The following is a 24354-nucleotide window of genomic DNA, read 5'->3' as shown; positions in this document are numbered from 1 at the left end:
GTGGCTGTGGCGAACGGGTAGATGGGCGACGTGTTTGCAGTGAACGAGACTGGTGTCCACACAGCGATGGTGAGCAGCTGTACCACGAGTTCCTAGCAGAGTTGTCTGTGCTGTTAGACTCGGCGGTGTGTGAAACATTGCTGGCAATTCCATCAAAGCGGCTCAGGTTCGTTGGCGTGCGAGGTGTTGAGGGCCACAAGTTACGACAGTATTGGGCGACATGACCAGTGTGGCGACAGGTGAAACATACCGGCTGGTCGTCCACAGTTCTCCACTCAGTCGGGTTGTGATAATGTGGAGAAAAGCATCGGGGTGGAGCAAAAATAGTAGAAGGGCATTCCTTAGCTCTGGGTTTGGCGACAGCACGCAGAGAATGTAAACCAATGTTTTCAAGTTCCTGGCGGACGCTAGCTTGTACGAGGGGAACTGAAAATGCGGCAGCATCAGGGCTACACGAAAAGAAAGCTGCGGGCGCCATCGCATCCAGTTCACGTCGAACGATTTGCACCACGTCCTCAGATGGCGACACATGCTCCTGTGCGGGTTGATCTTCACATGTCGACGTTGCGGCAGTATTAGGAAGTCTGGCGAATGGTTGCATGATGCATCGGCTTTTGGCCTGCTCGAATTGTCAGCTCTGAATCATTGCATCAACTGTAGAGCAGCTTTTGCACATGAGCAGATTAAACACATCGTCAGCAAAACCCTTAAGCACGTGCCTGACCTTCTCAGCTTCTGTCATGTCATGATCGGCCTTACGACAAAGCGCCAGCACGTCCTGGATGTACGAGACATAGGACTCCATGGGGGATTGGGCACGGGAGGCCAGTTCCTGCCAAACAACTCTGTCAATTTCTCTTTGCATTGGCCGCAGCTGGTTAGCTCCTCTTCATGGATTTTGTACCCCACCTTTGCCATGCCTCTTAGGTAGAACAACAGCTTAGCTAGCATAAGCGTAAGGTCCCATCTGTTGATTCCACTCACACGTTCGTACATGGCCACTCACTCTTCAAAGTCGGTGCCATCGTTCCCGCAGAAAGTTCCAGGATCCTTGGGCTGCACAACGACAACCGAATGTGACAGCGAGGTAGCTGGCGACGGTGACGCTGGAGGCGGCAACGACATTGATCACGAGTGCTCGCCGTCGTTCATGGAGCAGACAGTGATGCGACGTCCACTGCGGAGCTCCATTTCTAGCCGTGGTACTCCGCATCTCTCACGAATATGTTACTGGGATGTTTCGAGTATAGTTCGAGTTTGTATATATATTTACAATATATATACAAAATGAGTCTGAGTAGTTACGATGGCTGACCACCAACAACCCACAGCAGCCAGCATCTCGTGACCTTCTTCTTCCTCTCTTTGTTCATCCTTCAGTAACAATATCTTTTAGAATTACTGTTTATGAACCTAGACAAAAAAACAAGGGGTAATAATCAGGGAGTGAATAACCGATTACTTTAGAAGAGTGATCAGAATCAGAATCAAATGAAGAAAAGATGTGATCAATCAGTGTTGAAGAGCCTGAAAGATCACGCCTAGTCGGAGTCTGAATCACAGAAGCCATAGCTGAGTAGACAAGTTACATAGTGAGAGCAGAACTGACCGTTGAGATAGAGAATATTAATGTTTATGTCTCTGCAAATTATTATATTTTTATTTTCATTCGTTAAGGAATGTAATACATCTTCCAGCTGAGAACAGAATTCCGCATACGAGGTTGACGATGAGCGATATGTAGCACATACTATTGTACTCCTATTATTGACTGGCAGGTAATTGCGGTCAAACTCTAACCAGATGGATTTGCACAACAAGCCTCAAAAAACAAAATCGTAATGTTGAATGTAGTGCAGTGATGAATTGATAAAAACAGCTGACCCACCGCTGCGGTGGCAAGTACGATTTTTTATTTCAGATTTGTAGCCAGGAAGACCACACAAATTGCCATCAGCTGATGTTAGCCAGGTCTCTGATAATCATAGCAAGAAAAAAGCGTGGTCAAACATGGGAAGAAAGTTCAATAGGTCGTCATGATGCTTGTGTAAACTATGAATGATGCAGTGGAGGAAAGAGAATGCAGGTGATTTATCTGGCAACAAAGATTTCACTTCGTCACAAGAAAACATAAAGATACAAAGACAAAACAGCAACTGTGGTTAATGTAAAGATTGCTCAAACGATCGCTGAATGATTGCCAGATCCATCACACCAATGATGCGATAGACATGGCTGCTGTCTGATTTCCTAGCTTTAATCACACAGATGTCATTCCTAAGGTACTTCCAACCTTTACCTTTTTCGAGCTTAAGAGTCTGCACAAAGAGCCCTTTGTTATCAGGCGTGAGGGTATCATTGATAAAAATTGGCTTGTTGTTACTCAAAAAAAGAAACGATGGCTGATATAGTCAGCCTGGACTTTCTTGCCTTGGCGGCAAACACAACGCGCTTAGCTCTTTAACAAAAATGTGCCGCAATGTTCGTGTCCTTTTTAGCAGGAACATGATGCGCAGCGTCAATGTCGGATTCAATGATAGGACAGCCAATCCCATCACCAATGGCCTGCACCACAGCCAGGCAGTTTTCACCCTGCGTAGCGGGAACTCCCTTTATCTTGACATTATTTAGACCAGAGTACTGTTCCAGAGTTGAGAGACACTTAGACAGCAGTCTATTTTCATCCTTCAGTGATTTGTTCTTACTAGTGGGAGATTCATTTTGAGTTTTCATCGTCTCGTACAACGCATTAATCATGCTCATACTTTCTTTCATAGAATAAATCTCTGTACAGAATACTGTAATATATTTAGCTAGATCAGCACATGACAGCATCGTGAAAAAGAATACAACAGTTGACTAATGGCAGCAGTGGCAGCGGCAACAGGCTTATAAATAATTGTAGAAGTGTCGAGGGACCAACCTGTACAGAGTACGGTGAAGACGTTAGGCATATTGTCATAGCCGCACCCTCTGCTGCCAAACGGAAGGCACGAAGTCTGGCTGCTCCTTAAATAGAACTGTCACTCAGGCAGGTGTAGCTTGAGTTATTCCTAGTCGATAACGTCAGATACAACAATCAGTGTTGTATCTGCCTCGTGTGCCAGTCAGCAAACTGTTCAACTTGACTTGCGTAGACCGGCTGCATCCTGTAGAGTACGGTGAAGGCATTAGGCACGTTGTCATAGCCGCACCCTCTGCTGCCAAATGGAAGGCACGAAGTCTGGCTGCTCCTTAAATAGAACTGTCACTCAGGCAGGTGTAGCTTGAGTCATTCCTAGTCGATAACGTCAGATACAACAATCAGTGTTGTATCTGCCTCGTGTGCCAGTCAGCAAACTGTTCAACTTGACTTGCGTAGACCGGCTGCATCCTGTAGAGTACAGTGAAGGCATTAGGCACGTTGTCATAGCCGCACCCTCTGCTGCCAAATGAAAGGCACGAAGTCTGGCTGCCCCTTAAATAGAACTGTCACTCAGGCAGGTGTAGCTTGAGTTATTCCTAGTCGATAACGTCAGATACAACAATCAGTGTTGTATCTGCCACGTGCGCCCGTCAGCAAACTGTACAACTTGACTTGTGCAGACCGGCTGCAACCTGTACAGAGTACGGTGAAGAGATTAGCCACGTTGTCAGAGCCGCACCCTCTGCTGCCAAAAAGGAGAACTTACACAAACAATGAACAGCAAAAAAAAAAAAAATTTATCTGCCATGCACGTGATGCATGACCTCACTGAAGGGGGCGGCGCAGAAGAGACGGGCTAGTTGTGAAAACGTCTTCCGCGTAGGGATGGGCAAAACTGCTCTCTTTAGTGAGCGACTCGGAATGGCTCAGCTCAGTGAAAAGAACCGGTTCATTTGAACAGCTCACCGGTTCACTTGAATCTGTACCCTGTGCTATGCCATGTGGCACCTCTCCCTGTCATGCTTTCCTTTCTTTTTATGCCGGCTTGCACGCCCCCCCCCCTCCCTGCCGCGCATACCTTTCAATTTTCTTTTTTTTTTCTTGAGTGCACGCGCGATACTGGCAATCATGCCATCATGCGCCAGGACAAAAAAAATGAATTTGGATGACAACACAACAGATCACTGGTCTCATTTTATTGGCGTGCTAATGATACAGGCTCAGAAAATGCACAGAAGTGGATGACATGGGCGACATTTTCATGACTACACTAATTAGCACAAATGAAAACCAGGACGTAAACTGCACGTTCACCCGTTGTCTTTAAAGACACAGAAAACTTTGTCTTTAAAGTGTTGCCCCACCAGCACACAATGCACAATCGGTGAGAGTTGTGAGACACTGTTCGAACAGCAGCAGGCAACGAACAGTGCCATCCTTTGCCAATCAAGGCTTTTTCTCCCTTCAGCTGCATCATGTGCCACACTATAGGACGCACACAAAACCAAAGGGACTGCCATGGACTCTGCATACAGCCAGTGAGCACGAGTAGCGTGAGTCTGCCCATGTTGGCCACCACTCGTCAGCAAGACAATGAAACCACAAGACCCAGCAGAAGACCCGACTCTGACGGAACGGTTCGGCAAGGCTCAATGAACGAGAACAAACCGGCTTCCTCTCTCCAAAAGAACCGCCGCTCACTTTTACTGAACCACGACTCACTCGCTCTTTAAAAAGAGTGGATGTTCAAGAGATCCGGCTCACTCCCGAGTGACCCATCTCTACTCCTGCGTTTATTCCAGTGCTGGCTTATCTCACTATCAGCAACCGCTGTAGCTGTAGGTGAAGATGGCATCAACTGCACCTGTGTCTAGGCAGTGCGCATACACGAATCTGATATGGAACTTCTTTCTGAAAGTGCCTGCTGGAGGTGAAGTACAGTGCAAGACCTGCAGAGTTGTTTTGAAGGCACCTGCTGCTACAACAATGACGCTCGTTATCCCCCTGTAGAGACATCCAGGCAAGTACAAATACTTGGAATTGCATCAACATTACAGTGTGCCAAAAAAGAAAAGTGAATCAAAGGGGCTGTCATTGCAGCTAACGATAGCCAGTTTGTACAAGCCATTATTGTCATTGATAAAAGGGCAAGACATGACCAAGAATATTGCAGAATTCATTGCCCGCGGCCTGCAGACACACAGCGTGGTCGAAGAGCAAAGCTTTATCGAGATGATGCACTGTGCAATTCCAGAGTACATCGTTCCATCGTGGAAGACCTTTTCACGAACGGTCATTCCGAATTAGTATGTGGCCAAAAAAAAATAATCAACCCTCATATATAGCGTTCATTGATTACGAGAAAGTGCTTGATTCTGTCGAAACCTCAGCAGTCATGGAGGCATTACGGAATCGGGGTGTAGATGAGCCGTACGTAAAAATACTGAAAGATATCTATAGCAGCTCCACAGCCACCGTAGTCCTCCATAAAGAAAGCAACAAAATCCCAATAAAGAAGGGAGTCAGGCAGGGAGATACGATCTCTCCAATGCAATTCACAGCGTGTTTACAGGAGGTATTCAGAGACCTGGATTGGGAAGAACTGGGGATAAGAGTTAATGGAGAATACCTTAGTAACTTGCAATTCGCTGATGATATTGCCTTGCTTAGTAACTCAGGGGACCAATTGCTATGTATGCTCACTGACCTGGACAGGCAAAGCAGAAGGATGGGTCTAAATATTAATCTGCAGAAAACTAAAGTAATGTTTAACAGTCTCGGAAGAGAACTGCAGTTTACAATAGGTAGCGAGGCACTGGAAGTGGTAAGGGAATACATCTACTTAAAACAGGTAGTGACCGCAGATACAGATCATGAGAGTGAAATAATCAGAAGAATAAGAATGGGCTGAGATGCATTTGGCAGGCATTCTCAGATCATGAACAGCAGGTTGCCATTATCCCTCAAGAGAAAAGTTTATAACAGCTGTGTCTTACCACTACTCACCTACGGGGTGGAAACCTGGAGGCTTATGAAAAGGGTTCTACTTAAATTGAGGACGACGCAACGAGCTATGGAAAGAAGAATGATAGGTGTAACGTTAAGGGATAAGAAGAGAGCAAATTGGGTGAGGAAGCAAACGAGAGTTAATGACATCTTAGTTGAAATCAAGAAAAAGAAATGGGCATGGGCCGGGCATGTAATGAGGAGGGAAGATAACTGATGGTCATTAAGGGTTGCGGACTGGATTCCAAGAGAAGGGAAGCGTAAAGGGGGCGGCAGAAAGTTAGGTAGGCGGATGAGATTAAGAAGTTTGCAGGGACAACATGGCCACAATTAGCACATGACTGAGGTAGTTGGAGATGTATTGGAGAGGCCTTTGCCCTGCAGTGGCAGTAGCAAGGGTGCTGCTGATGATGATAAAAAATGACCTGAAGAGTGAGTTAGGGACGTATTTGAGAACGGTGGTGCCGAGTGCTTCACTTTAACAACAGGTGGGCAGACATCTACGGCCGGCAACAAGTTTGTGTGTTACGGCTCACGTGATGAATTGCGATTTCACATTGCACACATACGCCCTTGCCTGTAAACCAATGCCACAGCAGCATACTGGAGAAAACATAGTTCAGTTTCCCCAAGACATGGTCGAAAAGTGCAGTCTGCCCGACAAAGTCCCAACTTCTGTCATTACTGAAAACGGCAAGAACTTGGCTTCAGCTATTGCCAAATTCCGCAGGGCAGGACTTGCCTGTTTTGCCCATAACTTGCAGCTGTGCATAAATGACGCCAAAAGTGGCAAGTTTTTCCCAACTTTGTACAGTTTCTTGACATGGCCCAGCATGAAGCGATGGCCCCACATATTGGAACAATGAGTACACCATGATGTAGAGTACGCCATGATGAAACTCCATGCCCCAATTTCAGTTGACCTTTGTGAACCTGATGTGGACAATCCGAGCTCTAAAGAATGGAACTTCATAGCTGCGACTGTAAAAGCGTTGCAGCCCCTAGAGTTCAAGCAAGGAGCAAACTGCACGCAAACGGCTATGCTACACTTTCCCAAGTGATACCTCTCGTGCATTGTACACATGTAGTACTGCATGTGTCTGAAGGTGATGAAGCAACATCATTTGCAAAGAGCCCTCTGCCCAGTCTTGCAACAAGGTTCCCTGGCTTAAAACTGGCGCATGTTCCAAAAAATGCAACGCTAGATGACCCTCGCTACAGAGACATTTGCTACACCGAAGAGAGTAAAAAAAAATGGGCATAAGCCACACTTGCCACTGCAGAAACTGAGCTCATGCCAGCCCAAAAAAATTATTGTGCTCAGACATCTGTTTACCCAGACATGGAGAAGCCTCCAGCTCTGCGAAAGGTTCTTTGTTCCTTGCAGCAGACTACTTGGGTCCCACTGTGCTTCCACAGTCACAAAACCTTTTGGAGTGGTGGAAGATCCATGGCAGCCAACTGTACCCAGCCAAGGCAGGGCAAAAGTACGCCTCGGTTTCTGCCACACAGGCAAGGAGTGAGACGCTGTTTTCAACAGCTGGAAATGTTGTCAGCAGCCGGTGGGAACTGCTGCTCTCAGATCACATGGAGCAGCTGGTATTTTTGAATAAAAGCTTGCGAATGCAGTAACGAAAAGCAGCATGTGATTTCTGAATAAAAATTAAGCTAATAGTTTTCAGTTTCACAACATTCTGTGCCTACACGAGTTCCAATTGTTAAAAAAAAAATGGTTTAAATTAGATCATGATAAAAATGCTAATTTTCTTTAAATGTGATAAATACTATTCAAACTATTCAATTGAAAATTACTTGACCAAATTACTATTTGCTTCAAACCTCAAATCCACTATTTGCCCTAGGTCCTTGGCCTACTGCAAGCAGCGCAGCCTTGATTACAACTGCCGCTGTAGCCTTTATACGAGCCACAGGGCTAGATGCCTGGCTTTCCACAGCTTTGTGAACTTGTATATACACACATCCTCCTCTGATCATCATCATCATCATTAATCAGCCCTTTTCCTTCCCGTACCTGTTCCCCAGCATAGAGCAGCAGGCCAGAGCAAGTTATATGCCAGGCCAACCTCTCTGCCTTTCTGTAAATAAGTTCTTCTCTCTTTCTCATTCCTACTACCCAGTCCCGCATCTACAGTGACTCATGTCTGTATGAAAGAGGTTCGTTGAAGAGCGGCATGTATGTACACATTGCCCCACTCAGTGACCCAAGTTGGTTTCAAAGACTGTTTCCCCAGCACAGCAGCCAGATGCGTTATCCATTTGATCACGAACTTCTCTGTACGCGACCAAAAAAAAAAATATGATTGAACAGTGCATTAGGGACAACGGTGGTGCCCAGTGCTTCCCTTTAACAACAAGTGGCTGGACATCTACGACTGCCATTCAAAGTTTCATTATCTTCTAAGGAACCCTGCCCCACTCCTATGTGTTGAAGCTCGCCCCTCTTTCGTAGTCACCCATTCTCCTCCTCTTTACGAGTCACCATGTTGTGTTTAAAACTTAGCGAATAGTGCACACAGCGCTGGCAAACTCTTATATCACCCATTCCTGCAGCGCTCCCTCGGTCAGCGCAAAGCACCTCATGATTTGGCGGAGAGTTGAATCACTGCCAAGATTTTCGGCTCACTCGTGCTTGCTCCTTCGCCATTGCCTATTAGAGGGCTGCTCCGTCAGCGCTGCCATCCTTGGTCGTGTGAATGCTAGTTGGGATGTAATCTAATTCTCGTCACACAACAGATTCATCCGTGATCACATCCATTATGTAATCCAGCTTCACCAGCATTGCCAAAGAGAACGGAGGAGAGAGACGGGTACCAAGCCACTGGCCGAGGATACGATGTGGACGAGTCATGCATCCACAAATCGAGACTGTGTTTGCCAAGATTTGAGCATTGTTGCATGCAGTTATTTCTGTGTGTAATAACCTGGATATCTTTTTATGTCCTGGTTGTTGTAATTGGGGGTGCGGGTTATATGTGGTGGAGGTTTATATGCGGAAAAATACGGTAAATAAAAGCAAACAAGGTGCCCTGTCATAAAGAAAAAAAATATGTTGCACTAATGTTAGGACGCACAGCGCCAAATGCAGCCGACTGAGTGGCTCAACTAACGGCAGACAGGCGTACCACTAGAAGCACTCAATTTAAACAGGTCAGTATTACTCTACCACCATTGGTACTAAAATATTGATAATGAGAAAAGGATTATTTATAGAGAAATTATATGTACACAGTAGAGGTGGTAGAGTTGCAGATAATATGGTAGACTAACGAAACTAACGTATTGGTCCATGTGGCATACACCACTTTGTTGCCAGTGTCCACGCAAAAAACTGACAGTCCCTTGACAGCAGTGTTGTGGATAACACAGCCATCCAGCAGCGGGAGCACCGACTCAGTGTTGTGCAAGAGAAAATACAGAAGTACTGTTCCGGTTGAACTCATGTGCCATGGCGCTTCAGCCTCACAGCACTGATAACGTCGGACATTTCTTTGGCAGAGTAAAAAAATTACAGGTTCTCTCAAGATCTCTCTGAAAATGTGAAAGGTGAAAGCCTACTCTCCCTCCTCTTATCATCCGCCTCTTTCCCTTTGCCTCCTCTCTCTTCTTTCTTTTAGTCATTACTGCTCACTGCTAAGCATTTTTATTCATTCGTAATCAATTGTGGTTTTTACAAGCCGTCGTTAGACATGTTGGTCATAATATAGTCATTAGTAGTCACTACAGGTCATTTGACTCATTATTAGTCACATCTAATGAATTGTAGTCGTTAGACATATTGGTCATTACTAGTCATTACAAGTAATTTCAGCAATTTAGTCATTACTGCTCACTAGTAAGCATTTTTAGTCATTTGTAATCAATTGTGGCCATTACCAGCCATCTTTAGACATATTGGTCATTTCGTAGTCATTAGTAATCATTACAAGTCATTGTGGTCATTACTACTCATTACTAGACATTTCTAGTAATTTTTATTCCATTGTGGTCACTACAAGCAGTAAGACATTTTGGTCATTTCGGAGTCATTATAAGTCATTTGTAGTCATTACCAGTCATTATTAACCTTTACCAATCTCTATTATAATGTTATCATTCACTAACTGTCTACCAATCATTTTTTCATTCTTTAATCTGTATTCATATGTCGTGATGACGCTTCAGCGGGCACTCCAGCGGTCAGGTCCGCAGACACAAACTTCACCAAGAGCCTAGAAAGGCTTTCGCCTTAAACTAAACTGTCATCATCATGCTACCATTGCAGCTAGAGTTACTGTATATGCTACCAAAGGTAGCAGAGTTGCGCGTCTGTTTTATCACGCCGCTAGTGCCTCTATTGGCAGAACGTCATCACGTGGTAGTCAAGCAACCGCGTGCATTGCGGAGAAGCAGATGCCCGAGCCAATTTTTTGTATTTCCCGATGCCACCGCTGCCGCGAACTGGATTGACACAAGTTATCGCCAGTCAAATTCAAAGCGAATCCGGCCGATCTTGGCAGTCGCTGTTCGCGTGCGCGCTAGCTGCGGAGCAACAACATAACGTGCGCAGCGCATCTCACATTTGGTTCATCGCAGTGTCGTCGCAGTCCCATCGTAATGATATAATGACCGGGTGCTCTGCTCCCGACTGCACGAATTGCTCTGAAAGCGGAAAAGCTTTTTATTCGATCCCATTCAATCCCGTGCACCATACTGTTTTCACAGAACTGTCATAGAAAAGCCAGCTCACATTTTCATGATAATGCACTGCTTGGGTTGTTGTTTCTGAACATAAAAGAGGTTACACTACTAAGATATTTCATCTACTACTGCTTATGTGAAGCAGGATGCAAGAGGAATTAATGTCGTTATTTACCATACAGTAAAGGCCTAACTGTGTTTTGCATTATTACCCGTAATGTAGCTGTGTCAATCCTGTGAGAGAAAAACTTTCACTACACTCCCACAGAAGGTTACTTTTGGAATCGCTGCAGTGAAAAGGCACATAATGAAGTGGCACTTGCAGGTGTGGCTGATATCCAGCGCCTGCTAGTAGGTGGGTATGTTTCTACAGCAAATTTAATGGGGTACCAGAGTCGAAATACTAATGGTTGGTCATCGATTCACCAGTAATATTTAAGACTGCCAACACGTTGAGAGCTTTGGCACATAAGCAGGTATGCCTATTGCAAAACCCAGTACCCAGTGCAGCACCGGATTATGGGCCCAGTGCCGCGTGCTGGACAGGTGCGGCGTACTGGTGCGAAAAACAGCTCTAGTGCGTTAAATACGCGGTGCCTGGCCACCGTATATATATTTTTTTGAGAACAGAAAGCAACCGAGAGCGTTTTGGTGCAATAAAAGAGAAAGAAAAAGAAACGTAAAAGATAGACAAGCTCCGACCAGGATTCGGTCGTTGGACCTACAAATCCCAAGCCCAGTACTTTACCACTACGCCACGCCAGGAGCCGAATGGCGGCACATAATTTTCCACGTCAAGGACCGAGAAGCAGTTTTAGTTTCACAGAAAAGTGTCGCTCAGTCATGGTAGATGCGCTGTCGCCCAGCAACTAAAGCTCACGCCTATACCACAAAGAAAATTTTGCTGTCCATATTCAGTAGCATGCTCGGAAGTGCCACAACAGAGATTTTCACTTGCAATTGGCATTTTAACTTCGAAAAAAGTCCTAAATGAACCACTGACCCGAGACGCTCTATGGGCTGTTACTACCGATTTTGATAGCCGTTTCTTGTTCTTCATGTGAAGGATATGCATCGTTTTTTTAGTTCAGTGATGCCTTTCAGTCGACACGTCTGTCTATTCATATATCTTCGTTAGAGAAGCGCAGGCTAGGGCTGTGAGCCTTCGGCGGCAGCACATATATACCTGTGTTTATGACGCGTCACATCGGCGCTCATCGCTACTTGTGCTGGCACTGTAAACATAAAAAAAAATTGTTTATTTAAGAACATTGATGCGAAAGCTGAAATATGGTGATTTATCCTTGTTAGACTTCTTGATTCCTGAGCCTAGACGCGCCGAGAGCGTGCAGACGGACTCGGCGGATACGCTTGGCCTAAGCTTTGGTGGGGACCGATCTCGGCACCTTTTTCTTGATCTTATTCAGTCAGCTGTTTCTATGCATTTTGTTTGCGATTAGGCGGAACAGCAGTCCACAAGCGATGCAAAAGCGTCCACGGTCGATCGACGATACGGTAGGCATGCGATTGCCTGCAAAAACAGAGTGTGGCTTCGCCGCATAGATTTGGTTGCTTCCCAGGCAAGATGGCGGACCTATGCGCAACTCTGCTACCTGTGGTAGCATATACAGTAGCTCTAGTTCCAGCTGTTGCCTTGCTGCTGTGATGGCATGTGCCAGAAGCACAGCTGCTTGCTTTACATGGACACGTTAGTCCCCAACTCTTTGTGAAGAACTGCAAACAGTGCTGGACAGCAGCTGCAAAGTGCCTTGCCTAGCATCTATTCCCACCGCCTCTGCATTGCTCCCGTCCATGTGTCCTGACCACTGCGTGCCTGTCAAGATTCCCCATTATAGGTGGTACGTTATCTTGCTCGGTGGCACTATGAGCATATACAGTTCTATGGGAGGGCAAACGGGGGTCAGAAAACACTGCAATATACATCCAGCCCTGCACTGTGATCTGAACTGCAAAATACTACACTCACTAGTGTTCTGCTCAGAATGAAGCGAGGCTTTCTCACCTGTCGATATACCTGCTCCAATCATGGCAATGATGTTTTTGCCTGCAGGAAAGAGAACAACAGCACAAATGACATGGCTTTCCCTGACACTCAACATTCAAAATAAAACCATCCTTGTCCTTCCGGCTATATCAGACACATTCTTTATTTGGTTTGCGCCATATCTAAGAAATAGTGCTGGCAGCTGGGCGAGTTGTTGCATTGAAACAAACTACAAAAAAATACAATGGTCGAATATATAATGAATGTAAGAAATACCATCTTTACTCTAATGTAATGAGATGGTCAACTTTCTAGCTAAGCGAAATAACAAAAATTAATGCTGCGAATGTAACACGAGATGAATTTTTTTAAAAATGCGCCTTTATTGAACCACAATTTGGCAACGCGTTCTCTTCATGCATCGTCGTCATCCGAGAAGGAGCTTTGTTTCTTGGGGGATATTCTCGAGCAGTCAATTTTGGAGATAGCTTTACCATAACAAAACTTGGTCTCTGGCGCCATGCCAAGCTCGCTTCGGTACCCCAAGCACTGTCGGCCGCACACTTCGCAGGAACGAACAGGGTCTCACAAAAGCGATCGCCCAAAAATACAGTCATCTTTCATGCTGTCGAGCTTGTTTGAGATCAAGTAGTTCTTAAAAGACCGCATTCATTCGGGCGCAGTACCAGGCCACTACCACGTCCACAGAGTTCTTCTGACTGGCCTTGCATTTAAACAGTCACACCATCTGTGAATGCGCTGCGTCCCCATAACGTTGAGAATGAGTGGGATTCAGAATATCTGCTTTAGAATGGTCAATTCTGCCATTATTCAAAAGTAATGCGAGTGTTGAATTCAAGCAACAAAAATGAAAAAAACTTGCGTTACAATCGATGGGCTCTTATCAGAATATACACATCAATCAGCGCTGCACATCAATAGAAAGCATCAGTGTGCAGTGGTCATTCGCTGCTTTCAGGCCGAGTGTGAGAAGTACACTAACTTTACCCCCTTTGAGGTGTACCTTGTCCCCCAACAATAACCGTGCGTCCAGAATGGTATGAACGTGACAATGTTGGTGAGCTGGACAGTACTAAGGAAAGGAAAGGCATGCAAGATCGGGAACAATCCCTCGCAATCAGTGGTGATCATAGTGTGCTGCACTTACATTTGCCACCCTGGATGTACCGCACAATTCCATCTATGCTGGGTTCATCAAGGATGTGCACGGGCTCCTCGTCATTGCCCAAGCCCAGCTTCTGGTATAGGAACTGGCTCAGGTGGCTCACTGAAAGGCAGCATAGTTGTAGCAAACACTTGCCTACGCATACCAGTGCTCTACGTGCCCTGGCTATTCCTAGGCCTACACACCAGAGTGAAAATGTTTCTGCCCTTCCTTCTCCTTCTAGTGCTCAATTCCCCTACTCGGAGGGTGCGCTTCAACGGGAGCAAATGCAACTAAAGCTAAATAATTTAAATGATATTCTGGGGTTTTAGAGGCCAAAGCCACAATCTGATTATGACGCACGCCATACTAGTAGGGGACTTGGAATTTTTCCTGACGACCTGGGATTCTTTAACACACACCTAAATATAATTACTAGGGGTGCGCGAATACTCAAACCTCACCGAATCGAACAGCGAATGGCGGAGTAATTCCATTTGCGAGTCGAACATCTACTGTTAGATTTTTCGAATATGCGATATATCCGGTGTAGAAACTCTCCCAGTGCTGCGCGGAGCCCCTCGTGCTCGATGCCATGCAAGTGAACGGCTCACTCGGTTGTTTTCAATGCAACGGGAGCACCGAGCATGTGGCAGGCGGTGGGCGCACTTTGTCCCTGCGAGCGATTGTGCCCTCTTGCACGTGCTCCCTAACGTTGACTTGATGCGGAGATCCAATTTTTAGATTTAAAATTAAATTTTTCTTCCGCTGACCATGCTTGCTGGGCCTTCTAGGCTTCTAGACAAAAAGACATTGCTGCCTTTCAATTCATCTCATTCAAAGCTTATAAAGTGGGGTATAGCCTCATCATCAAGTTTTAGATCAGCGCTTTTAATATAATGTTACCACAAACAGCTTTCTGGTTTTCAACTTCAAGTGGGACGTCTGGAAAAGGCGGGTTTTCCAAGCTTTCTTTTACTTTCAGTTGCCAAATCCTTGCTTGTCAAGCTTTGAAGAAAGGACAAAGATACATCAATTTCTAATAATCAGGCTAGTAGGAATAATTTTACAGTACTACCCCACATACCTAAGGTTTCCCATAATATTGCCGTGACACCATCTGTGCCCAACCACGTTGACGATAAAGACGACGACCTCGTCCGTGCAAGCGAGGCGCTAGAGAAGAAGTCTGGACTGAGCGCTAGCCCTAACTCTCTCGAATAAATACAGCTCTCCGCTCTTGTCTCCAGTGAGCCGTGACACTGGTGGACATGCTGGGTATCGTATCATCACCTAATGATAGGGACGACTCCTGCGACTAGCCCTGCCTCCAGCCCTTCAAGACATCACCCACGCGTCGAGACACCTGTGCACCGCGCAGGCCGCCGCCTGTAAGGTCTGTGCCCGGAATTCGGCCTCTTCCAAGGAACTTTGTCAGCGACCTCACCGACTCAGGAAATGGCGCTTGCAAGTCCAACACAGGTGACTATTCAAAACAATCTAGTCCCCACTAGCTTCCACGGTGACACGCATGAAGACGCCGAAGACTGGCTGGACCAGTACGAACGCGTAGCTAAGGTCAATCAGTGGCGTCCGGACCAAAAGCTTTCCAATGTGTACTTCGCTCTTGAAGGTAGCGCAAGGATGTGGTTCCAAAACCGCGAGGCACATTTGACAACGTGGGACGAATTTTGCCGTCGGCTACTTGACACCTTCGGAAGCACTGATCGCCGTAATAATGCACAACGCCTTCTCGAGTTGCGCATTCAGAAGCCCAACGAAAGTGTTTCGATGTTTGCCGAGGACATGTCTCGTTTGTTTCGCCGCGCGGATCCCAACATGCTTGATTCGAAGAAGCTGAGCCATCTCATGCGCGGCGTCAAAGAACAGCTATTCGCTAGTCTTGTGCGTAACCCGCCTACAACAGTAGATGAGTTCATTAAGGAAGCCACAGCAATCGAGCGGGCGCTGCAGCAGCGTTGCCGGCAATACGAACACCTCACTAACGATGCGCCTGCAGGAGCCGCAGTACTCACAGTGACAGACGAGACCTCGCTGCGTGAACTAATAAGAGGCATTGTGCGCGAGGAGATTGCGAAGCAAACTGCGACACCGAAGGAGTTCACTGTTGCTTCGGTCGCTGAAGTTGTCCGCCAAGAAATCCGGCAAGCATTTGCATCACCTGAGCCATTCCCTGAACCGTGTCCCGAGCCACGCTTCGAGCTGCGCGCATACAGCTACGCAGACTCTGATCGTCGCCCGCTTTCTACCGGGCCAGTACAGCAGTACCACCAGCGGCCACCCATTGCTGCCTGGATACAGAGGGAGCATTTCAGGCGACCCCAGCTTCGCAGGACCGACGTATGGCGCACCGCTGACCGCCGACCATTGTGTTTTCAATGTGGCGAACCAAGGCATATTTATCGTTTTTGCCCTCATTGCCAAGGTGGCACCCAGGAAATGTCACCTGCCACTCCGCAACAGTTTCCAGAGAGACATCGACGCTTCGACGACAGTGTCACTCGGGAACAAGGCAGCTCAGCTAATCTCCGGTCGCGCTCGCCGTCTCCGTTGCGTTATTCTTCACCGAACCGTCGCAGTTTCGCCGACGTGGTGAGAGGCCGCTCTCCAAGCCCACGGCGGGGAAACTGAAATCGGCGACCTCCGGGGGGAAGGTTGCAAGTCGTCGAACCGCTGAAAGTCCCCCAACATTACAGAGAAACGAGCAGAGCAACCCGGAGAAACGGAACGCCGGCGAATTTGTGAGTGCCGACCTACTGTTAACGATTGATGGGCACAACGTGACAGCTTTAGTTGATACTGGCGCAGACTTTTCGATAATGAGTGAGCAGTTGGCAGACCGGCTTAACAAAGTCAAAATGCAATGGACGGGCCCTTATATTCGAAATGCCGGGGGCCAGATAATGACACCTATAGGAAAATGTACTGCACGACTCCAGATAGCAAATACAGCTTTTGTCGCCAGTTTTATTATTTTAAAAGAGTGCTGCAGATCCCTCATCCTTGGAATGGACTTCTTGTGGGAGTACGGTGCCGTGGTTAACATACGGGACGGCGAGATAACCTTGTCAACTAGTACAGACACGAGCCAAGACGAAGAGTGCCAACGTACATCGTTACGTGTCGCCGACGATGACGTCTGCATACCACCACTATCGTGCAGTCTTGTCTCTGTCAGTTGCGGAGAACAATTTAACAAGGACGGTGTAGCCGAACAACTAACTGCACTTCTGTTCCATCAAGGTGTTGCCATCGCTCGCGGTATCGTCAGCCTAATCGGTGGTCGCACAGAGGTACTTCTGACAAATTTTACCAATGAACGCCGGCACATCAGCAAAGGCACCGCTGTGGCGGACTTTGATGAAATTGACCACGTTCAACACTGCTTTGCTGTAAAAGAGGAATCGACCACCGATACGATGCCACATGCACCCGTCGTCGATGTAGACCCAGGTTTAGCGCCGCAACAGAAACAAAGTCTCAGGGAACTGCTTGACGATTTTAAGGACTGCTTCTCTACAACCTCCCGAGTACGTCAAACTCCACTGACGAAACACCGCATCATTACGGAGGAAGCAGCAATACCCATCCGACAGCATCCGTATCGCGTGGCTGAGAAAGAGCGGGAAGCAATACAGCAGCAAGTCAAGAAAATGCTAGAAGGTGATGTCATCCAGCCGTCAAAAAGCCCTTGGGCATCGCCCGTGGTACTCGTTAAGAAGAAGGATGGTAGCCTGCGATTTTGTATCGATTATCGCAAGCTCAATCGGGTTACAAAAAAAGATGTGTATCCCTTACCACGCATCGACGATTCCCTCGATAGGCTACGGCATGCACGGTACTTCTCATCGATGGACTTAAAAAGTGGATACTGGCAAATAGAGGTCGATGAGCGGGATCGCGAAAAGACGGCTTTTGTAACGCCTGATGGGCTCTATGAATTCAAAGTTCTCCCTTTTGGTTTGTGTTCCGCCCCAGCCACGTTCCAAAGACTAATGGATACTGTTCTCTCAGACCTTAAGTGGAAGACTTGCTTAGTCTACCTAGACGATGTCATTGTTTATTCTGCCACATTTGATGAACATCTCAGACGGCTGCGGTCGGTTCTTCAAGCCATACGGTCCGCTGGGCTTACCTTAAAACCTGAAAAGTGCCACTTTGGCTATGAAGAACTACAGTTTTTGGGCCACGTAGTAAGTCACACAGGTGTCAGACCTGATCCTGAGAAAATCGCAGCCGTAGCAAAATTTTCAAGGCCTTGAGACAAAAAGGCAGTCAGACGCTTCCTGGGCCTATGCGCATATTACCGGCGATTTATTGCGGGTTTTGCACGCATCGCCTCACCGCTCACCTGCTTAACCAGAGAAGATGTCACGTTTGTGTGGGGCGAGGAGCAGGAGGCGGCATTTAACGAGTTGCGGCACCGCCTACAAACTCCGCCTGTTCTGGCCCACTTTGACGTGGATGCACCGACAAGGATCCACACCGATGCCAGCAATGTAGGTCTAGGCGCCGTCCTTGTTCAATGGCAAGACGGCGCTGAGCGAGTCATCGCTTACGCGAGTAGAACATTGTCACGTGCCGAGTCGAACTACTCCACCACAGAGAAGGAATGCTTGGCTGCAGTATGGGCAGTTACCAAGTTCCGCCTGTACATATACGGCCGCCCATTTCAAGTTATAAGTGACCACCATTCTCTCTGTTGGTTGACCAACATGAAAGATCCATCTGCACGTTTGGCACGCTGGAGCCTACAGCTTCAAGAGTACGACATGACAGTGGTCTATAAATCGGGAAGGCAGCACTTAGACGGGGACTGCCTTTCCAGATCGCCGATCGAGTCGTCAGGCGGAGACAATGACGAATCCGCAGGTTTTTTGGGAGTTGTTCATGCGACCACCATCTCTCAACAACAGCAAGAGGACCAGGAGCTCGCGTCACTTATTGATTTCTTAGAAGGCCACACCACAAACAAGCCCAGATTGTTCTCAAGGCACGTGTCATCATTCTGCCTATGCAACAGTGTTCTTTTTAGGAGGAACTTCTCTTCAACAGGGAAGAGATATCTGCTAGTCGTCCCTAAACCTCTCCGCAATGAAATTTTGCAGGCCTGTCACGACGAAGCTACCTCAGGTCACTTAGGCTACGCAAGAACATTAGCACAGATCAAAGAGAAGTATTACTGGCCACGGCTCGCAGCACAGGTGAAGCACTACGTTCGAACATGCCTTGACTGTCAGCGACGAAAAGTGCCACCTACAAAACCTGCCGGATTATCACATGCCGTTCCAGTACCGGAAACACCGTTTGCACAAATTGGGATGGACCTTTTGGGCCCATTCCCAATATCTGCTGCCGGAAATAAATGGATCATAGTTGCGACAGATTACCTCACGCGATATGCTGCAACCAAGGCACTTCCTAGCAGCACAACAGCCGAGGCCGCACAGTTCTTCATCGAAGACGTCGTCCTGAGGCACGGTGCTCCAGCGGTCATTGTAACAGACAGGGGAACCGCGTTCACGGCTGAACTTTTGCAAAATGTACTCACCCTCAGTGGCACAGCACACAGAAGGACGACCGCCTATCACCCGCAAAGCAATGGACTTACGGAGCGCCTCAACAAGACTCTCGCAGACATGCTGTGCATGTATGTCGATGTGGAACACAAGAACTGGGACCAAATATTACCCTATGTAACGTTTGCTTATAATACGGCTCGGCAAGAAACAACAAGAATGACGCCATTCAGTCTCCTCCACGGTCGAGAAGTAACTACAATGCTGGATGCTATGCTTCCTCATGATTCCAGCGATTCCGAGACTGACGCCGCAGATTTTACAGAGTGCGCCGAAGAAGCAAGACAGCTCGCGCGCGTTCGCATAGCCAGCCAGCAAGACCGTGATGCCCGACGTTACAATCAACACCATCGATGTGTCGTCTACCAGCCCGACCAGAGAGTCTGGGTTTGGGCTCCAGTACGCCGCCGAGGCCTTGCGGAGAAACTTCTGCGCCGATACTTCAGGCCGTACAAGGTTCTACGACGCCTTAGCGACGTCAACTATGAAGTCGTTCCTGACAGCCCATCCTGCTCGAGGCGCCGTCACGACCTGCCTGAGACTGTGCACGTGGTGCGCATGAAACCTTATTTTTCTGAGTGACATGGACACTCTGTGATTTGCTAGACACCAGATGCTACCCGCCGAGCATCGGGACGATGCTCCTTCTGGAGAGGGGCAAATGCCGCGACACCATCTGTGCCCAACCACGTTGACGATAAAGGCGACGACCTCGTCCGTGCAAGCGAGGCGCTAGAGAAGAAGTCTGGACTGAGCGCTAGCCCTAACTCTCTCGAATAAATACCGCTCTCCGCTCTTGTCTCCAGTGAGCCGTGACAATATTATGTAGTTTTCTGGTAAACATGGGGTTGATGCTGTCCTTTCAGCACCATGTAAACTTTCGAAGTTGTGCAGCATGGTGGGAAGAGGAAGCACGGACTCGGCCTCCTGTGAAATGAAGCATACAAATTTGCATGTGCCTTGCACAACATGTTTCATATATAAAATTCCACTAAAAGTGTGGCAGCTACTACATTGGACAAACCAGTAGGTGCGACGCTTTAAGGATGGTGATTGCGTTAGCTCGCCGTCAGTTGCACTTTTTCAGAAAGAACTTTTGTTTCTTTTCATGTGATATACACGTGTTCGGTGTCTCAGTCTGTCAGCGTTTATCTTAGTACTCGTATTGCACCCCTACTTAAGGTGGCTCTGTGTTCTTATTAGTTCTTAAGTTGCTTTTCAGGTGCACACGTGTGTCTTTTATATATAAGCTTGGCAGTGGTTTCATTTAATCATCAGTTGTCAGTACCGCTTCTTGTTTTCCCTTTCTTCAAGTCTCGTGTTTTCTTGTGGTAACTCCCCAAAATCAAATAATAAAACAGTGCCTGCTCTATCGTCGGCACCGACGACCCGCACTGCACCAATGATGGCTACAGGCAAAGCAGTGATTTAGTCACGTGACGCACGGTCTGCGCTTTCGTCTGTCGTGCAGATTGCCGATACAATAACCCGCCCGCCATAAAGACTGGAACACCCTTCTGTCTTTTGAAGGAAAACTGAACAGCAAAACTTTCTATGCAATAAGAGATTGCCATAATACAGTGAAACTTCGTTAAACCGTAGTTGGCCGGAGCTCGGAAAAAGTATGTACTAAATGGTAGTGCTGCTTAACCGAAACAGCACGAGATCGCGCACTCACCTGTCAAAAACAGAACTCTGAGGGAGTGCGATGAAAGAGGAAAAAACATGCAGTATTTATTTACTTCGCGCGACAAACGTGTTATTTTCGTTTGATGCCACGGCGGCCTAGCAGCAATTACAGCGGCCTCAAACTTGCTGAAGCTGTGAGCCAGCCCCCTCTTCTCGGCAAACACTCACATGGCAGATTCCCCGTTGGCATTGCATATTCTCCATGCACAGGCGTGGTAGCATTGCAGAAGTTGCGGGGCGCCTTTTCATTGCGGGGTGCTGTTCTCGTCATGACGATTGCATTCATGAGGCTGACGTAACTTGCAGCTTCTGCCACTGTCAGGCCTGAATCGCCCATGCTGCCGCTTTCTGTGTCGTCCTTATCACTGTCGCTAGGCGACACTTTGCCAACAACAGAGGCAACAATAGTGAAAAGTCGAACCTCATAGTCAAACCTTGTAGCTGACATCTCTTCATGGTAGCAGCAGTGCTGCCGAGCAACTTCGTTGCATTCCAAATGCCCACACCGTAGTCAACAGTAGACCCTGTCGGGTGCCAGCGCCGACCTTTCATGTCACGTTCCATAGCATGAACGATGTCTAATTTTTCTTTTATGCTGAGCACCCGGAGTCTTTTTATCCGAGTTTCGGCATGACGCGAGTTCTTGCTTGCATGACACCACAACGCTCTCTGGCACGGCACCGAAATGATGTTGATGTTGATGTGCTTTTACGTGCAAACGCACAGGGCGCTTGGCGGCCGTTGTGCTGATCTCTGAGGCTTCTTATTCTGCCGGGCCGCCCGATCGAGACGACGCACCACTGTGTTTACACAACAAAAAGTGGAAACACTATGTGTTAATCGATATGTACGCAATAAGCCGGTATGGCTTATGCGGATACAAAATACATTATGTGCTATGGCCGCTAAGTCGGGGATTTGACTTTACTACTTTTAAAACGAAAGTACTGTTTAAACAGGTACGTTTTAACAAGGTTTTACTATACACAGGTTCACTGTTCAACTAAGAGCCTGACTGGTATTCAGTAACCCATAACACTACTAATTTTTTAGCTTTGGAGATAAAAGAATCACTTGATTCTAGTCAACTGACATTCTATTGATAAAAAAATATTTCGAGACCTTTGTGCTAGAAATTGAGCTGCAATAAGTGCCGGTGTACTAATTTGGAGCTCCCTTTAATAAAGGTAGACTGCACTGTATATTGGCATGTATACTTGTTGATCTCTGTTGGGTGACCACATTTCACCGTCATTGCTCAGCACAGAACACGCCGGCATGTATCGGAAGTTTGTCAAATGTTACCGATGGTTTTATCCACTGCCTGTTGTCACCGACCCTTGTGTAATGTGGTTGCATGCATGCGCAATGCGAATTGTGTAGCACTTTCTGGAAGACAGGCGGGTGCCAGCGATTACTCTGGAACCTTTGATAATTCGTGTATAAAAGCCGACGCACTTGACTCGCTGATGAAATTTGTGGGATTCTCCTCCCTTACTCTTGGGACAAAGGAACGACAACACAGTAGTGCAAACGATCACAAGGGCATTTATTGGACCTTTCGTAGATCAATGCCTGCTAGCTGAGTTGCTATCCACAAAACATGCTAATGGGCGCGCGAAAAATCGACACTACGACTAGATAGCGAGCAAATATGTTCGCCCCATGCTGGATCCCAACGCTTGGTCATTCGCGCGTACGGTCACGCGAACGGTGGCGCGTTCGAAGGCGGCCACACGAGACGGTCTCGCGGTCTCGCAGAAGCATGGATCGGCGCACGCGCGGCACGGCACGTCCGCACTGCTTGCTGTCCCGAATCAAAGAGAGAGCGCCTTGTCTTCCGGCGCCCAAGTAACCCCGCCTGTCGGCGGTGTTAGCAGCGCAACACTCGCGCCATCTCTCGTACTGTGCCTCAACCACTCCGACCGCCGCGGGCGCCAGGCGACGCTGCGAAGCCGGATTACAGGAGATGCGCTATGCGGGAAAAACATATCAGGGGACGCGCGAGAGTCGCGCATCCCCACAAATTTCAACGATCGCCGACCGTGTTCACTGCTATCAGTGTGCTTTGAGTGTAACTTGCTTTTGTGGGCACAAGTTATGAAGTTACTGATAGCTTGCTACATTCTTGCAATATGCAAAGCTCCCGTGCATGTGCATCACTGTTTTCTTTTTGCCCAATATATGAAAGCAATAAACTTAGTGATAAGTTTTTCTGCAGTTCGATTCGATTAAAAATCTATGGTTTAGTATTCGCACACCCCTGCACCAGCATTTTTTGCATTTTGCCCTATCCAAATGCCATGGCTGGGATCAAACCTCTGGCTTCAAGCTCAGCAGTGCCACACCATATAGTGACAGGGCTGCCGCAGCGGCTGCCCTTCTGTGCTTAAATTTCAGTAGACTCGCCAAACGGCAGGCAGGAGAAAATAACACAGATGCTGCCAGTGTGCCAAGTCTCCCAACCTCTGTTGCATTTATATGTTGAATACATTTTATGAACCACTAATAACAAATGAATGAATCAATTCATCTAGCAAGGTTGTGCATTCTACTAGAAAAATGAAACCTTTACAGCAAAAAGAATGGCTTAGGAGGACGTGTCCTCAAAATGCAACTAAAGTATAGCTAGGTCTCATGCAGTGTGTCAGGACACGAAAGCATCATGACGACTACCGCTTGATGCGATCACTAAGAATTTACCTGCAGTGATGCAAAGGAGTGAATATATTCATGAAATATTAAAGGTAAAGGCATCACTGAACTTGACCTCCAATGTGTAAAAGAGACACATGCCATCTGCATAGGTCATCATACGACCTGATTTAATGCTTCACAAAAAAGAAAAAAAGGTTGCAAAGTATATGTATTTCTCCTTCCAGTAGTGTTGCACTAAAACCACAAGAATAAAAAAGTCCCCTAACTCTCTTTTAACATCAAGTTGACACTGAGCTAGGCTGTTACTGATGACATGCCTCCGGTCGATTGCTAGTGCATCCTTCTTTACATTTTGAGAAGTGACTGAGTAAAGCTGTAAGTACAACTTATAAGTGTAAGCATCTCATTGCCTGCATTTGTCATGAGAAATTATCTGCTAGCCCCCTAAAACATTTACTTTGTTTCCCACTAAACTGTCTTTTCTGTCAGCATTACTGGGTTTTATTTTTTTTTCAAATGGCAGCAGCTATACTATAGTTGAGCTTCCTGTGATTCTTGTGAACATCATAACTGTTAAGTAGTGGTTATATTTTACAATGCCTGCTCCAAAACCAAAATCGCGACCACC

At 47.1% G+C, this 24354-nt stretch overlaps 1 protein-coding gene across 7 annotated transcripts in view; it reads right to left on the bottom strand.

The window, feature by feature from the left end:
• The window catches only part of Sirt2 (Sirtuin 2), a 376779-nt gene that overhangs the window by 329296 nt on the left and 23129 nt on the right, over positions 1 to 24354 (bottom strand). For 5 of the 7 annotated variants that reach the window (XR_012829495.1, XM_075698293.1, XM_075698295.1 and 2 more), the window contains exons 4-5: positions 13783 to 13902; positions 12633 to 12674 (exon numbers count right to left, since the gene is read on the bottom strand). The exons of 1 other annotated variant lie outside the window; for it this stretch is intronic. Coding sequence is in view for 5 of the 6 variants with exons in the window: in XM_075698293.1 (XP_075554408.1) it covers positions 12633 to 12674; positions 13783 to 13902 (162 nt within the window). In the remaining variant the exon portion in view is untranslated. The remainder of the gene's footprint in view (positions 1 to 12632; positions 12675 to 13782; positions 13903 to 24354) is intronic. One more of the 7 variants, XM_075698294.1, reaches the window with a different exon arrangement.

The sequence above is a fragment of the Dermacentor variabilis genome, chromosome 7 (assembly GCF_050947875.1).
Source record: "Dermacentor variabilis isolate Ectoservices chromosome 7, ASM5094787v1, whole genome shotgun sequence".
NCBI classification, from domain to species: Eukaryota; Metazoa; Arthropoda; class Arachnida; order Ixodida; family Ixodidae; genus Dermacentor; species Dermacentor variabilis.
This window is presented reverse-complemented; position numbering and strand designations above follow the sequence as displayed.